Source organism: Sorex fumeus, unplaced genomic scaffold (genome assembly GCF_029834395.1).
Source record: "Sorex fumeus unplaced genomic scaffold, SorFum_2.1 ptg000099l, whole genome shotgun sequence".
In the NCBI taxonomy this organism is placed as follows: Eukaryota; Metazoa; Chordata; class Mammalia; order Eulipotyphla; family Soricidae; genus Sorex; species Sorex fumeus.
In genome coordinates this window covers 8862419-8879866 of record NW_026606156.1, presented here as the reverse complement: position 1 = coordinate 8879866, position 17448 = coordinate 8862419, and the positions used below count along the sequence as shown (strand labels likewise).

Sequence of the window (17448 nt, the reverse complement as noted above, 5' to 3'; positions counted from 1 at the left end):
CCTATTTAATTTTATTTTCCTAAGTGCTACCTGAAAACCACTATTGTTGCTAAGAATGGGGATAAATGAAAACATAAATAGGAATAGAAAGTTAGTAGTAACCAACTTCTAAGTTACCAGTTCCCTTAAGCAATGTTTTCAAGTTATATACCGCCTTCCTATGCACACTTACTAATGTGGAGATTCAGAAAACATATACTAAAAACTTATTAAAATATCTGGAGACTTGACTCAGTGGTAGAGTGAATGTCCTGTTTGAGGTTATGGGTTCAGTGCCTAAAATCACACACACACACACACACACACACACACACACACACACACACACATTCAAGACTGGTTAAAGAGCCTTTCCATAACACTTGTTATTTCAATAAAAATATTTTAGAAACTAGCCAAAGGCACTATTGACTCAGGGTCAGGGGGTGGCTTAAAGGACTGAAGCAACTGAATTGCATGCAAGTTCCATTGCGGTACTGCCTGGTCTTCCAGCACCATTGGGTGAGCTGACCACTAAAAGAGACAATTGGTTGGGAAACTCTTATCTTCTTCACACTAATGTCCTTAAACCTTTCAGAAAGTGAAACTGATTACTTTTATTTTAAAAAATTCTTTAAAATAATTTACAATTATCAATGACCAAGTCTACCTACAAAAGAATTTCAAAATTTTATATTATTGTTACTATAGTTTGGGGGCAACACTGAGTGGTGCTCAAAAGCTACTCCCAGTTCAGTATTTGGGATCATGCAGTGCTGGGATAGAAGTCAAGGTCTCACACATGCAAGGCACGTGCTCTACCACCGAGTCAATTCCTGGCACCTAAAAGATCATACTCTGGTCTCACCACTAAAATGACTTCTACCTGCTGCAGTTTATTTCATACATAATCTCATCAAGCCAAAGTTTCCACCACACAGACATCAACTATGTTGTGCATTGCAGAGAACTACACAGGACTCTTTTACATGCCACAAAATTCTGGAATGATTAGTTCACATTAAGGTCTATTTATTTGTAAAACTTGGCTACATGAAGTTCAAATGAGTAAGTTTTTATTTTAATTCACTTTTATTATTCTGATTCTGTAGATCTGAAATAGGACAAGGAATTTACTGTTCTATTGAGTTAAGTTTACAAGGGACTCATTAAGAGGTCTGAGAAACAATTATGGGATGGAAGGATGAGAAGAACGTTAAAGCCCTTCCCAGGCCCTGAAATTTAAAACCTTAAAATTTAATTACAAACTATTACAGATTAGAAGCTATTAAAGAGAGCTAGTTTTCAATTATAGTTTACCTAATTCATCTGATATTATGTCACCAATCTTTAGAGACTTTTAACAAGATGTACTACCTCAAAGCCAGAACTACCATAGACTGCAAAGATACAGAAACCTACATTTTGGACTCTTCTCAATCCCACATATCCCTTCTTTGTTACACAAAAATCATGGAATCATAATTGAACAAACTAGTTAAAAAAAGTAACTATAGGCTAGTAACATGGTCTGATGGTAATGCTTATGCCTTGCATATATAAGGGCCTGAGTTTATTCCTAAACTACCAGGGGAAAAATTATTCACCAAAAAGATTTTAGAGCAATTACAAGTGGTTTTATAGCTTTTCCTCAAAAAGAAAACATTTCAACTATTTTATATTGATTCCAGGTAAAATTTAATTTCTAACAAGTGAATTTAATTTCCCAGAAAACTTAAGATATGGTCCAACATCAGCTGAAAATATTATACATGGGTATGTAAAAATAAGAAAATAACAAACATACATAGCTTTAATGCTTTCAGTGAGGTTTGTTTCAAAAGAGAGAAACTGCTTTCCTCTCTTTGTGAAGCCTCTAATCTCAGAACCTGCAGCAATAAAAATTTTCTCCTGAGGAGTATTAAGAACTCCTCCCAGTTCCAGTCTTGCTATCTTCTGCCCTGGTAAAGTCTTGAACACTGCCTGCAAAAACCATTAAGGAAAAAAAAAAGAAGTACATAAATTTATTGTGAGCATTTTGTTTTACCATTTAAAAATGCTATGAATTTTTAGAGTTCACCTCTCAGATTCACCACTTATAAGTCAGAACTACCTTAACTAACTACTACTATAAGTGTGATCTGTAAATATGATGTAATAACCACCCTCTTGCTTATGTTACATTAAACAGCAAAGACATAAATGTGATAGCACTTCCAAGTTATTCTGTTATAAAACAGACCTTCTAAAACTTTTTTTTATTTGTAATTCCTTTTCACCTGAACAATGCTATACAGGTGAGTGCTGCCAGAAACATCTGAAATTCATTATGCAGTTGACTTTTAACTTTTGAACCACTGATGTTCAGAAGAAATCCTTTACTGCGACCAAATTTTTCATGTTTCTTACTTACATGTTCACTTACATGTTCCCATATGGGGCCATGACTCACCGTTTAAGAAGCCAGGCTTAGAACCCTGGGCTCCTGAGACAAAGACACTGTGAAATAACAAATGTGTGTATTTTTGCACTTTTAAGCTTGAGGAAAAGTATTGTATTACATAAAAAATTGGCTAATATATCATCCTGGACTTTCAAAAGTGTTTTACAACTAACAAACAACTTGTGTGTTTCCTGAAACCTTATCATTCATGACTACTTCCCTCACATCTACAACTTCAATTTGTAGTTTAAAAACATTTTAAACTGAGATTCAGTAAGTGGTATTTTTTCTTTCAGAAAACTCTTTCCCCTTCTTTTAAAAAAAAAAGCTATACATACTACTGCTTCTCCTTTCTTCATGCCAAAGCACATAATAACCCCATCATGATCTCCAATAACCACCTGCAACAGATTGATAAGAATCTAGGATGACTATTTATGTTCTAGTAATTGGATATGGGAAAAACAAGATTCTCAAAATATAAATTAGGATTTTCAAAGTAGAGATCAGAACACCTAAGACAGAAAATAATAGAAATTAATAATTATGGGGCTATAGAGATAGTAGTGGAAAAGGTGCTTGTCTTGTATGTGGCTGATCTCAGCATTACACATGGTCCTTAGAGCACTGTCAGAAGTGATCCTTGAGCACAGAACCAAGAGTAAGCCTTGAGTACAATTAGGCATGGCCTAAAAAAAAAAAAAAACAAAGGAAAATGATACAGATCAAAAACACAATTACCTCTGATCTAATATCAATGGGTCATGAATTTTGGTTGTGTGTGTGTGTGTGTGTGTGTGCAAGAATCTTATATGTAGAGTGCATACTTTGCATGTATGAGATCCTGAGGTTGGGCCCTAATGTCAAAACAAAATAATATTATTTTTAATCATGAATGTTCTTTTTTCACTATACTGATATGTGCAGTGATGGTATAGATGTGGTGGTGGATAAAACTGCTGGTCTTGGCAGCAGAAATCAAAACAATGATGCTTTATATAAATGGTCACTGTAATTGTCAACTCCAGTTGAGAGTAAAGGGGAAAAAATCTACTTTCATAAAAGAATGTCATTCATAAAGTAACAAAATAGGAGATGAATACCCAAGAATAGCAGAGATCAGTACCAAGAGGATTACTCCGTGGCTTAGAGGCCAGCCGGGCATTCTAGGGGGAAGGGCAGCCCAGATAGAGAAGGGAGCACCAAATAAAGGGTGTTTGGAGGATCCTTCCAGGATGGGAGATGCATGTTGAAACTAGACTATGGACCAAACATGACTGTCACTCAATGCCTCTTTTGCACACCACAACACCCAAAAGGAGAGAGAAAACAAAAGGGAATGCCTTGCCACAGAGGCAGGAGGGATGGGGGGGGCAAGGGGGTGGGAGGGATACTGGGATCCATGGTGGTGGAAAATGGGCACTGGTAGAGGAATGGGTATTTGATCACTGTATAATCAAAACCCAAGCACAAAAATTTGTAAGTCTACAACTGTACCTCATGGTGTTTCACTAATAAAAATATTTAAAAAAGAATGTCATTATGAGGCAATAATAATTATTAAATTTTGACCCTTAAGTACACATGTATGATGCTCTATACCTGAAACATATATATATACACACATATTTATTATAAACCAATGTTACTTCAATAAAAGTAAAGTAAAGTAAAGTAAAGGCCCTCCCGTTGATCGTCGATTTGCTCGAGCGGGCCCAGTAACGTCTCCATTGGAGACTTTTGTTGTTACTGTGTCTGGCATATCGAATACTCTCGGTAGCTTGCCAGGCTCTCCAAGAGGGGCGGAGGAATCGAACTCGGGTCGGCCATGTTGGCCACTTGTAAGGCGAACGCCCTACCCGCTGTGCTATCGCTCCAGGGCCACCCCAGGGAGGAAAGGGTGTTGTCACTCCGCCTAATTAGTACCATTGTGTTGCATTTTTCAGAATCAAAATTCTACCATTAACAAAGTAACCTGGATTCCCTTGTCTTCCATAGTCAGTTTGTCATTTTAAGTTAAAGTAGGAGAAAATCCAGCTCACAGATACATAGGAAGGGGTATTTACGTATCTTTTCTAAACAATCATGGCTCTTCATATTTGATGCAACATATATACTTCAATAAAAAAATTTTTAAAAAATCTATGTCTTTTCAAGTATATATTTTTATAAAAGTAATCAATAGTTAAAACTTTTAAAATCAAAATACAAAATATTTCTAATATTTAAGAGTTACTAGAGATATTTTGATATCAAAATATTTCTAATATGAAGTTGTATGGGCTAGAACAATAGTACAATGGGTCTGGAACTTTTCCTTCCATTCTGCCGACCAACTGGGTTCGATCCCTCACATCCCATACAGTCCCTCAAGCACTGCCAGGAGTAATTGCTGAGTGCAGATCCAGGGGTAACCCTGAGCAGTGCCAGGAGTGGCCCCAAAACAACAACAACAACAACAACAACAACAAAAAGTAGTTTTTTTAAAAAAGTATTTTTCTTTACAATACTGCCTCTTTCTCTTTTTTTCTAATACACAATCTGGTATACAAAAGTAAATAGCAGAAAAACCCACAAGTATGTTTTTTTTTAAACAAATCTGTTTTACTAATTATAAATAAGTACAGTCACATTTCCAATATTTCAGTCAACACCACACCCTATGTACATGGCCCAAACAGGGTACACAATAAAGTCCAAGTATGGCATACAACCACTTGCACAAGGACTAGAGTCATCTATACACATTTCCCATCCATATGCGAAAAAGTCACTGCCACTAACTGGTTTTCAACTGCCAGCACAAAAAGATGGAATACCAGCCTCTAGAGCTGTTTAATTATATACTCTATGATGTTGGCAGGATGATGAAATCACCTACAGGAGCATTTCCTCGTCTCTGATTACTGCAGCAAATGTCCAGAATGTATTTCCATTTTAACATGGGTGGGCCATGCCTAGGGTTGTGCTGGGACTGACCCTATGCGGTGCCGGGGATAAAACCAGGATCTACATTTTAAAACTGTCTTGACCCCGGCAGGATCTCTCTAACCCCAAATTAACGTTATACAAGAACAGTTTACTAACAATGGAATATAACCTGTCCTCTGTCCAAGGTAAGATGTGGAAATATCAGTATTTCTAGAGTACCTTTTGCGTACCGCTATTTCTAGAAGCAGGAAGCAGCTTCATAGTCTTCGGAGATGTCACTCCCACCTAAGAAAACACACCAGCCAAAAGAAACACAGAAGAGTTTTGCTAAGAGACGAGCAAGAGGGTGGCTTGATATACGACATAACTAACCCACGAGAAGAGGTAAGAGAAGGAAAGTTGTGGGCTCGTTCACAGGGCAGTGCCCCTAGCGATGCTGTTGGAAGAGGAAGGGGCCGACAGAGGGGTGGGAGAGAATGCCCTGCTACAGTTGGTTCTGTACTTCGGCACACTCACTTCTGATCCGTCTAGAGCTGTTTGTTTGAAACATCAACAAGTGAAGAATGGCCCAAAAGGGAAAAGTGCTGGAAGTTGGGAGTGGGGGTTGCCAGAGTGGGTGAACACTGAAGGGTGCAGGGCTGAATCAGGCCCCAGGCATGGTGCTGGGCTGAGGGGAGACAGACTCAGGGACAGTGCTGGACTGAGGGAGGGCACATAAAGGAATGGTGCAGGGCTGAGGGGAGGCAGATCCAGGCCTGACACCAGGCTGAGGTGGGACAGATGCAGCAATAACAGCCGGCGTAGGGGGGACAGACCCAGGAATGGTGTGGAGCTGAGCTGAGGGAGGGCAGATACAGGAATGGTGCGGAAGTGAGGGGGGACAGATTCAGGGATGAGACCGGACTGAGAGGGGACAGATCCCAGCATGACACAGGGCTGAGGGGGAACAGACTCTGACATGACACAGGACTGCTGTGGGACAGATCCCGGCATGACAAGCGGCGGAGCGGGCACAGATCTCAGCATGACAAGAGGCTGAGGGGGCACGGATCCCCGCGTGGCGCGGGGCTGAGGGGGCACGGACCCACGCACGACACGGGGCTGAGGGGGCATGGATCCCGCTGAGGGGGCACAGATCTCAGCATGACAAGGGGCTGAGAGGGCACGGATCCCCGCGTGGCGCGGGGCTGAGGGCGCACGGACCCACACACGACACGGGGCTGAGGGGGCATGGATCCCGCTGAGGGGGCACAGATCTCAGCATGACAAGGGGCTGAGAGGGCACGGATCCCCGCGTGGCGCGGGGCTGAGGGCGCACGGACCCACGCACGACACGGGGCTGAGGGGGCATGGATCCCGCTGAGGGGGCACAGATCTCAGCATGACAAGGGGCTGAGAGGGCACGGATCCCCGCGTGGCGCGGGGCTGAGGGCGCACGGACCCACACACGACACGGGGCCGAGGGGGCATGGATCCCGCTGAGGGGGCACAGATCTCAGCATGACAAGGGGCTGAGGGGGCACGGATCCCCGCGTGGCGCGGGGCTGAGGACGCACGGACCCACGCACGACACGGGGCCGAGGGGGCATGGATCCCGCTGAGGGGGCACAGATCTCAGCATGACAAGGGGCTGAGGGGGCACGGATCCCCGCGTGGCGCGGGGCTGAGGGGACACGGACCCACGCACGACACGGGGCTGAGGGGGCATGGATCCCGCTGAGGGGGCACAGATCTCAGCATGACAAGGGGCTGAGGGGGCACGGATCCCCGCGTGGCGCGAGGCTGAGGGGCGCATCCAGGGCTCGGCGGCGCGGGAAACCATCGGCTGCAGGCGCCCCGCCTGAAGCCCAGGACAGTGACCGTTAGCGGCGTTGGAACAGCAGGACGCTGGGTCGGCAGACGCGAGGGACACGGGGCAGCGGGGGGGGGGGGGGGGGGGGGGTGACAGGAGCCCTCGCCCGCCCCGGCGCGCCCGCCCGAGCTCCGGCCATCCCGGCCGGGAGACCCCGCGCACAGGTCCCGGCGGCCCGCGAGCTCAGACTCCCGCAGAGGCCCGGCGGGGCGGGGCGGCCACGGGCCCGGGGGCTGAGAGGCGGCGAGACCCGCCGCGGGCCTCTCCGGGCGCGCCGCGCTCGCCGGGCCGGGCTACCTGCACGTAGTCGGCTCGGCTGAGGCTCAGCTCCATGACGGCGAGCGCCGGCTAAGCCTCCGCGTCCCACCGCGCAGCGCGACCAGCCCAGAAAACCGGCCGCGGCGTCCGCGAGACGTCCACGCGTTCTCGCGAGCGGAGCGCGCGACGCACCGCCCCGCGAGAGCCCGCCCACCGGGCAGCGCGCTCCAATCGGAGGTGGCCGGAGACACGCCCACCAGGCTTCCTAGGAGACCGAGACGCGCCCGCGAGGGCGGTGGTGAAGTGGGGAGGGCGCTGGGCTGCTTCTCGGTGTGCGCATTAATTCACAGAAGCGGGCCTGGGACTGTTAATCTTAGGGAAGCACTGTAGCACTGTCCCCCTTCTTTCATTGATTTGCTCAAGCGCGCCCAGTAACTCTCTATCGGGAGACTTGTTGTTACTGTGTTTGGCATATCCAATACCTCACGGGTAGCTTGCCAGGTTTTGCCAGGCGGGGGAAATACTCTCAGTAGCTTGCTGGGCTCTGGGAGAGGGGCGGAGGAATTGAACCTGGCTTGGCCAAGCCTGCGTTTACAAGGCAACCGCCCTACCGCTGTGGTATCGCTCCAGCCCCGGTCTAAGGGAAAACTTAAAAAAAAAAAAAATCGGGGGTCAGGGGTGCGAGCAGCCGGAGCAATGGTACAGCAGCACTTGCACATATGGTCCCGGAAACCTGAGCGCAGAACCAGGACTAAGGCCTGGGCATGGCCGGCTGTGGCCCCAAAGCAAAAACCAAAAAAAGGTTTTGTGGACGTGAGAGCTCAATGGGATTAATGCAAGGTTTGGTTTCCCAGGCAGACGCCAGGTGCGGCCCTCAAAAGAAAAGAAAACAAAAAAAAATTATCCAGTACTCTAACAATCTTTTGTTTATGCGCCATAGATTAATGTTTACTAATTGATATAAAAATTTCTGTTGATCTTGAAATTATAACTGAAAGTTTAAATATGTTTCAAAAAAAGACCATGACATAACTATTTTCAGAAATAAAGGCAAGAAGCTCTTCTCAGCTATCTAAACTAGTCCTAGTCACAACTTTCAGGAGCTGCTCTATTTGCTTTGATGTGAAAACCACATGAAACTTGCCATTCTGGTCTACCACTTGGTTCCTTACCTTATGTACCCCTATGCACACAGAATTAAAACATTCTTTTCTCTTGTTAATCTCTCGTGTCAATTTATGGTTGGAACAGCCAAAGAAACCAAAGAACATGAGTGCTAGATATCACCCTACTCCCTACTTTTCCTTCATAAAAAAGAGACACTTTCCTACAGATGGCGTGAGAAGATGTTCCTAGGTTGCAGGATGTTCTGGATAGTTCATTTTATGTGCCTAAATGAATAAACAAAATTGCTAAAGGAGAAAATGGATTAGATGTATAGTAATCAGAAGGAAATATCCAACAAAAATGAAAGGTAAAGGTAAAGGCCCTCCCGTTGTTCATCGATTTGCTCGAGCGGACCCAGTAACGTTTCCATTGGAGACTTTGTTGTTACTGTGTCTGGCATATCGAATACGTCACAGGGAGCTTGCCAGGCTCTGCCGTGTGGGCGAGATACTCTCAGTAGCTTGCCGGGCTCTCCGAGAGGGGCGAAGGAATCGAACTCGGGTCGGCCGTGTTGGCTGCGTGCAAGGCAAACGCCCTACCTGCTGTGCTATCGCTCCAGCCCAACAAAAATAGAAATAAATTTAAAAGTAAGCTGAAAAATAAAGTATTACACAAAACGGAGAAAATAAAACTATGAAGTCTGTCACAATTGACAAGTAATCAGATTTCAGTTCTCTGAACACACTCTATTATATGCACTTTGCCTTCCCACTCACATTATTTTGATTTGCACATTCAAAATAATATATTGAACATGGCAAGATGAGTTATTCTAAGCTGTATTAAATGTGCCTATAATGATCATTAGAGATATGTGTAATTTCTAAGGTTTTTTAACTACACAGAAATCGTTCCCTATTTAAATTCAGTACACCTGTTAAAACAGGGAGTGTATCATAACTTGCTGGCCTCAAATTATCATTTGTTTCAAAGAGCACTTGCTCTGCAACAATCACCTTAACTAACCCTCAGCTAGATGATCCACAGCTGGCCCCACTAAGTAACATCTATGACTTAGGGAGGTCCCTATACGTAAAGACTGTCACTGTCACTGTCCTCCCGTTGTTCATCGATTTGCTTGAGTGGGCCCAGTAACGTCTCCATTGTGAGACTTGTTACTCTGTTTGGCATACCTAAAGACAGTCAGCCAAATTTGGAAACCATTATTTTTTTCTTCTGCTCCTTTTTTTTTCTGAAACTCAGGGTCTCACATATGCAAGGAAAGTGCTACTTTCTGAGGTATTCTCTCAGGAGGAAAGACAAGGTGGGTGATACAGGATAAGATAGAGAAGAGGAAGAAGCAGAACAAAGATTTCATCTTCGCTGAGTATGAGCTCTTTTGAGATTTCTCAGGCATAATCTGTACCAGAAGCTGGCCCTGCACTGAACAAGTGACCACTTTTCTGTGCCCCCATCCCAGTCGTGAGTGTGGGCAGGGCCATAATATGCAGGAAAAATGGGCTTCCTTTTGCTTGAAGGCACTCTTAAGCCTAATAACCACAAATTAAGAAAAATACCCAAAGCAAGCCAGTTTTACTCGACCATTATGAATGAAGGGATAGCATCTTTCGTTGAGAGCTCTACAGCTGTGAGGCTGTAGAGTACAAACAAACCATCTGTCTGTGTTCCCAGGCATGAATGCCAAGAGCTTTGTCTCATTTACACTTTCAGAGCTCTAGGCTTAATTGGATATGTTCTTATTTAATATCTTTCCAAACCTAATTTAGAATTACTAAATACTGCTCCCTAGTTATAAGAAAGAACTTCCAAGCTTGGAATTCTAGAGCATATTATCAGACTTAAGGTATTATCTATTACAGAAATTCATATATTTAGTTTTAATACAAAGTATAGTAACATAGAACAATAACAAATTCAGTACTTTAATCAGTTCTGAGAAATAACATAAAATTCATAAAGTTTGAAAAATGTTTAAGACAAATACCATCAGCAAAGCACAAAAGTCAATAATCTACAATGGTAGTAAAAATATAGGAAGTTTTTCTCTTAACTGTTTTAACTCCTAAAGTAGAAATTAAGAAACAATCATTAGAGAGCTGTATGCAGTTCCATTTAGTGTTTATTTTTGTTTCCATATCCAGAAAGCCTTCCTGTAAGATAGCACAATGATCTCAAAAGTATCATGTGCCCAGTTGGATTTTGGGAACTAGAGTGAGCACAAGGATGTTAACCAGAACTCCAAGCTGGTTACAACTTGGTGTGTCTGTGGCCTGGGAGAAGAGGGAACTTACAGACCTCCTATCCCCCTTCCTCTTAAAGCCTTTAGGCATTGTAGGTATTCCTGGCATTCAGCTCAGTCATCCACCTAGTCAAAAAGGGACATAAAACAATCTATCCTGGGTAGAAGAGCACTTAAAATGCTTTGTTAAGAAAAGGATGTAATCAAATAAGCAGATATGGCAAGGAACCCTCAAATGGAAATGATACATGCCTGGTGATGCTGGCACCTGTCCCTCCAGGTACACATCATTCTTTTTCCTTTCCTTTCTTGGTGGGGTTGAGAATCCGATCCAGCATCTCACACATGAGAGACATGTGCTCTGCTACTGAGTTACATGCCCAGGTTATTCTTCCCTGTCTCTTTCTGCACCATATTCTCCATATCTCTGATTGAGGCTAATAGGTAAGTAGTTGTTGATATATTAATTAGTACTAATAAGAAGTATCAGAGGCAGATGAAGTTGGAATAATCTCAAATAACCAAGTAAAACCCCTAACTTATAGAATTTCACCATGCCACCGACTAGTGGAAAACAACACATGAATGAATGTCTAGGCAGACAACAAACAGTACATACTTTAGAAAAATTTTAATGTGCCATTCTGAACAATTCCATAAAACTTAAATTCATGTTAATTATATTGTTTATTAGCTCGTTTTATTGTTAAAATCTTCAGTGAGAGCTGAAAGGTTCTAGGATCATTGGTGATACTAAAAATTCTAAGAAAATCTCACCAAGTTTCAGATGGTTGTAAAATTTCTTGATTTTCTACTTAAAAAAAACATGTCTTCCACATTTGAACAAGAAAAAGTATGCTACATAGTGATTGATGGGTTTTGATTGGCAGTTCAGCTGGTTTCAACAAATTTGAGTACCAACTGTGTACCAGGCACTGCACTAGATGCTGGAGACACAAAGGGGAGTAAATCATGGTCCCTGTCCTCAAGGTACTAATAGTCTCCTGGAGGCAAACACACAGTGCAAAGACTCAATGTTTATATTACATTGACAAAAATATTATCATTGTTGGGCCTTTAAATACGGGGGCATGTTACTATTTGTAATGTGAAGGCAGAAAAAAATGAGGATCATTTTCATGTGAGCAAACAGTAAAATCATTAAGACCTAACTTTCAAAGACTCACATGATCAAGGTAGTTGATATTCAACATACATCATCATTTTTCAAGTATTATAAACTTAGGAATATTATTGCCCACAGTTGTGCTACAGTCAGAGCCATAGTCCCAGGCGGGGAATCATTCACCTCTCAGCACGCTGGGACTCAACTTCTCACTGAGTTTATGAATTAGAACTGCTAATTCCTCAGTTGCTTGGTTCTTGTCCTCCAAAAGTTCATATCGAAGGCTGGAGATATCTTGCTTGATTTCTTTTAATTCACCTATAGAATGTATTTAAAAATATGCAATTTGTCATTTGTTCCTTGGATTCAAAAAAGAAAGTTTAATCATATAATGTGAACACATTTGCTTCCTGAAGTACCCAGAGTAACTCAATTGACTCCTCTGACTTTTAACAGAACAGAGACTGGTTTCTCTGGTCTGTAACAAGTGTGTCTCCCTTCTGTCTACAAGAGCTTTTGGTTCCCTCCATCATGATCATGGACACTAACCTCTATCATCTTCTATGGTTAGGATAGAAGGAAATGCAAGCAAAACTAAACTTTAACAGGAAAATATTAAAATGGAAGAAGTAAATTTGGGTGTGTGTGTGGATTATTAGGCTACATCGAGCAGTGTTCAGTGTTTAATTCTATCCCTGTGCTCAGGGATCACTCCTAGTGGTGGGGGACCATAGCAATGCCAGGGATCAAGCCTGGGTCACCACATGCAAGGCAAGTGGCTCAAAAGAAGTAAATTTTAAGTCATTTGGAAAAAAGAAAGGGAGGAAACTGAATATGGTTATTTAATAGGGGTGGAAATGGTGATGATCATAGACTAACAAACTGAGTGACACAGAGAATAGAAAGACACAGAGTATAGGAAGTATCAAGAAACAGTGAAATTAGGAAGTTTAGACATAATCTCTTAGGCAATGTGATCTCTACAGCTGTTCAACTCAACAATCCCCATATTCAGCTGGGTTGTCTTCTGAGCATATTGCAACTGAAACCTGAATTCTCTCGGAAATGACTGCAATGACCATGACAAGCCATTGACCATGTAAGGCAAACTCTAGGGCAGGAATCTTAATCTAAGAAATGATTTCCAAGTCTTTGTATTTTAACAGATTCTTTGGAATAAAATCACATGTAAAACAAACCTTTCATGACATTTCTTGGTATCTCTATGATGCCTTTAAGTTTAATTTTCATGCCCTTTATTCAATAAAGCCAGACCTTTTAATTATATTTTTTCATTTTGGGGGTCCACACCCAGCTGTACTCAGAGCTTGCCCCTAACTCTACACTCAGGGTTCACTCCTGGCCCTGCTCAGGGTACCACATGCAGTGGTTAGGATTGAACCTAGTCAATTTTGTGTATGGCAAATACCTTTCCCACCACAGTATCTCTCCAGCCCATGACTTTTTTATTTCCAGGAACAAACTGATCTGATAAAGGAGATTGTCACACTATCAAGCATCAGATTCTGCACTCTTCTGACTATTTCTTACCCTTCAACCTTGTTTCAAGTTATGGGGAGGCTTTAGCTCAGTGTGGGTGATCTCTGCCAATACAAAAAGCAAACTGTTGACCTCTCTGGACTTGTACTCCTCATTTATAATTATTTATATATTTATGACTATTTATATTTATGGGGCTGGAGCAATAGCACAGCAGGTAGTGCATTTGCCTTGCAAGCGGCCAACATGGTCGACCCAAGTTCGATTCCTCCGCCCCTCTCGGAGAGCCCGACAAGCTACCGAGAGTATCTCGCCCACACAGCAAAGCCTGGCTTGCTACCCATGATGTATTCAATATGCCAAACACAGTAACAACAAGTCGCAAGATGGAGACGTTACTGGGCCCGCTCAAGCAAATCAATGAACAACGGGAGGACCGTGATTGTTTTTGTTTTTTGTTTTTATATTTATAGTTATATATTTATAAATTTATAACTACTTATAAAATGGGGAGTTTAAGCTGTGATAATCTTCCTTAGAAATTTGTTCAAAACTATAGTCAGTTTGTGACAGTTTCTACTATTTTTTTTCTTTTTGGGTCACATCCAGCGATACATAGGAGTTACTCCTGGCTTGTACACTCAGGAATTACTCCTGGCAATGCTTGGGGACCATGTGGGCTGCTGGGAATTGAACCCCGGTCAGTCACGTGCAAGGCAAATACCCTACCCACTGTGCTACTGCTCCAGTCCTGTAACAGTTTCTACTTTTTTTTTTCTTTTTGGGTCACACCTGGCAATGCACAGGAGTTACTCCTGGCTCTACACTCAGGAATTACCCCTGGCGGTGCTCAGGGAACCATATGGAATGCTGGGAATTGAACCTGGGTTGGCAGTGTGCAAGGCAAACGCCCTACCCGCTGTGCTATTGCTCCAGCCCCGACAGTTTCTACTTTTAAGGAACTTATTTCTCCTAGATTAATGTTTCTCCTAACTCTGGGCAATGATTCCAGCTATTATCCATCCCTTGATTAAAAAGGTATCCAATCCAGAGAGATGCTCTGCCTCAGAGATATCTAGAAAATGGGCACAAGTGAGGAAGGAACTAAGGAGAAAAGGACAGGGCAACAGAGAAACACCTACCCAGGAAAAGTGGCGACAGTTTCTGGATTACAAAGTAGAGATTCTTCTGAAAAAATGTGAATTCTGGAAGCTGGAGCGATAGCACAGCAGGTAGGGCATTTGCTGTGCACACGGCTGACCCGGGTTCAATTCCCAGCATTCCATATGGTCTCCCGAGCACCACCAGGAGTGATTCCTGAGTGCATAGCCAGAAGTAACCACTGAGCATTGCTGGGTGTGACCCAAATAGTAAAAAAAAAGTGAATTCTCCTTGGGCCAATCATTGTTCTCCCTGCATCTCTGGGAACTGAGCACAGAGGAGCTGAGGTGATGCCCTCTGCTCCAGATGCTCTGGTAAGCGACATCTCACTCTCAGAGACACGAGAGGATTTTGGGCAGGGGAAAACTGTCCCTGTCCCTCACTGAAATATTGATAGCTGCTTCTTCAAAAACACAGTATTGGGGGCCAGAATAATAGTACAGAAAGTAAAGCACTTTCCTTGCATATGGCCGACCTGGGTTTAATCCCTGGCACCACATGTGGTCCCCTGAGCCTGCCAGGAATGATCCCTGAGCAGAGTAAGCCCTGAGAATCACTGCGTGTGACTCAAAAAAGCCAATAAAAAATAATAAAATAAAAGCACAGTATTTTAGAAGTGCTATCTAATTCTCCAATCTTAGAGTACCCCAAATTGATCCTGAAATTGGATTTTTAAGTATCCTTCATATGGCATTTCCAAACCTTATTTTTGGTCGTAAAAGTTATGACTCTCAAGTTGAAGAGGCTTACCTTCATTAACTTCATCATTTTCTTTGTCCACTTGTGCTTTCAAAACATATCGCTTTATAAGTCTTTTCATTATTTGCTGTTGGGCAAAAAGAGATTATTGTAGGGACTGGAGTGATAGCACAGCGGGTAGGACATTTGCCTTGCACACGGCCGACCGGGTTCAATTCCCAGCATCCCATATGGTCCCCTGAGTACTGCCAGGAGTAATTCCTGAGTGCAGAGCCAGGAGTAACCCCTGAGCACTGCCAAAAACCAAAACAAAACAAAAAAGAGATTACTGTAGCAACAGTGATCAAAGTAGCCTCCATCTTCTTGTCCCAGGGGCCTTACACACACAAGGAGTAAAATACTTAGTCAGAGAATGTTTACAAATCTTCACAGAATTGCCCAGATTTCAGAACTTAATGCTTTTACCTTGATTGCCTGGATTTCAGAACTTAACCCTGAGATTTATACAAAATCCACACTTTTTTTTGTTCTTTCTTTTGGAGGGGTAGGGAATGGGGAGATATCTGGGCCATACCCAGCAGTGCTCCAGGCTAATTCCTGGCTCTGTAGTCAAGAATCACTCTTGATAGTGCTTGGGAGACCATATGTAGTGCTTGGAATTCGACTTGGAATGGTCTCAGATATAACTGAGCTTGTAATGCAAGCATCTTAACCTCTGTATTATCTCTACTAATAGTTTTGAAGTAAAGATTTGTTAGTGTAATATCATTTTTAGCCTTGAAAATAAAAATAATTTGGTTCTCCAGCATTTGGAGAGCCTGGAAATAAATCTAATAGACATAAGGATTTAGGAAATGATGAAGGAGGTATTTCAATCAGCAGATAAAGTAGGTGTTTGGCATGCCTATCTATATGCTTTACATGGGGGGAAAATGGATCTTCAACCCCCATGTTACACCAAAATAAACCCAATGTGGACCACATATTTTCATATGAAAATTATGAAACCAAGAAAATGGGGGTAAAAAAATAAGTGAAGATCTTTACAAAGAGGACATAATGCCTGAAGTCATAATTTTCTTTTTTTTTTGCTTTCTGGGTCACACTGGCGATGCATAGGGGAAGTCATAATATTTTTGAAAATCCAGATATACACAGATAAAAAAGGGGGGAAATAGGTTAAATATGATTAATTACAATTTATTAGTTCTTGATGAACTCTGCTTAATTTAAGACAAAAGCCAATTGAGAAAACAAATACATATTGGATCTCAAGTACAGAAAGCACTAAATACGAAAACATGGTACAGCCCACTCACTATGAAGAATGTAGAACAGGCCCATACTGAGGCATCATTTTACTCCTACTTGGCTGAAATAAACATTTTTGGTTCATACCATGGTAAATTAGGGAGAAAACAGGCACTTTAATATATTTATTGTAATATATTTATTTATATTTAATATATTTATTTAATATATATTTAAAGTCAGTTTTATCTATCTAAAAAATTAAAATGCACATGTGTATTAACGAGACAATTTGACAATTTGCACTTTGGAGTGTCAAATCTACACAGTCACTGAGTTCTGCTTGCCAAATTAAATGGTGTTACTATGTTCTCATTCCTTCAATAGCAGATCAATAAATGAAGAATAGCTACATAATTGAATATAGTGTAACTATTAAAAATAAATTAAAAATAAAGCTTTGAGAATCAGTGTGTCAAGCAATTTAACAGAATTTACAGGTCCCAAGAAAAATGTATAAAAGAGGATATCTCCACTCAACATCATAATTCTCTCTAAGTTCTTTGATCCTCATTCTTGTTGTCTTGTACAAATCAGAAATCATAAGTCTATAATTAAAAATGGTCAGCCAGATAGAAAATAAAAGACTCTTCTGTGTTGGAGAAGAGTATTCAAGTATCAGATCTCACATCAAAATGCAAAAGGTTTTTGAAAGCAATACCAACTAAGCAGTATAGCCTAAGATCTATCTGAATGGGGGAGAGGGGGTGTCTGAAAGAAAACCAGGAGAAAAAAATGAGAGCTCGCCACTATGTGGACACTATTTACTGCCCACTGCTCTCTCCAGCTCAGGGCCAACTGTAGATGTTCTCTGAAGTAAC

The 17448-nt window shown here is 42.2% G+C and overlaps 2 protein-coding genes across 3 annotated transcripts in view; both read right to left on the bottom strand.

The window, feature by feature from the left end:
• The window catches only part of BBS7 (Bardet-Biedl syndrome 7), a 49426-nt gene extending 41802 nt beyond the window's left edge, over positions 1 to 7624 (bottom strand). For both annotated transcript variants that reach the window (XM_056134493.1, XM_056134492.1), the window contains exons 1-4: positions 7503 to 7624; positions 5573 to 5638; positions 2761 to 2823; positions 1787 to 1962 (exon numbers count right to left, since the gene is read on the bottom strand). In XM_056134493.1, coding sequence (XP_055990468.1) covers positions 1787 to 1962; positions 2761 to 2823; positions 5573 to 5638; positions 7503 to 7538 — 341 coding nt within the window. In that variant the 5' untranslated portion in view covers positions 7539 to 7624. The remainder of the gene's footprint in view (positions 1 to 1786; positions 1963 to 2760; positions 2824 to 5572; positions 5639 to 7502) is intronic.
• The window catches only part of TRPC3 (transient receptor potential cation channel subfamily C member 3), a 60348-nt gene continuing 44819 nt past the window's right edge, over positions 1920 to 17448 (bottom strand). Inside the window, exons 11-14 of the mRNA XM_056134491.1 lie at positions 15368 to 15443; positions 12140 to 12274; positions 2761 to 2823; positions 1920 to 1962 (exon numbers count right to left, since the gene is read on the bottom strand). Of these exons, the coding sequence (XP_055990466.1) occupies positions 2804 to 2823; positions 12140 to 12274; positions 15368 to 15443 (231 nt within the window). The 3' untranslated portion in view covers positions 1920 to 1962; positions 2761 to 2803. The remainder of the gene's footprint in view (positions 1963 to 2760; positions 2824 to 12139; positions 12275 to 15367; positions 15444 to 17448) is intronic.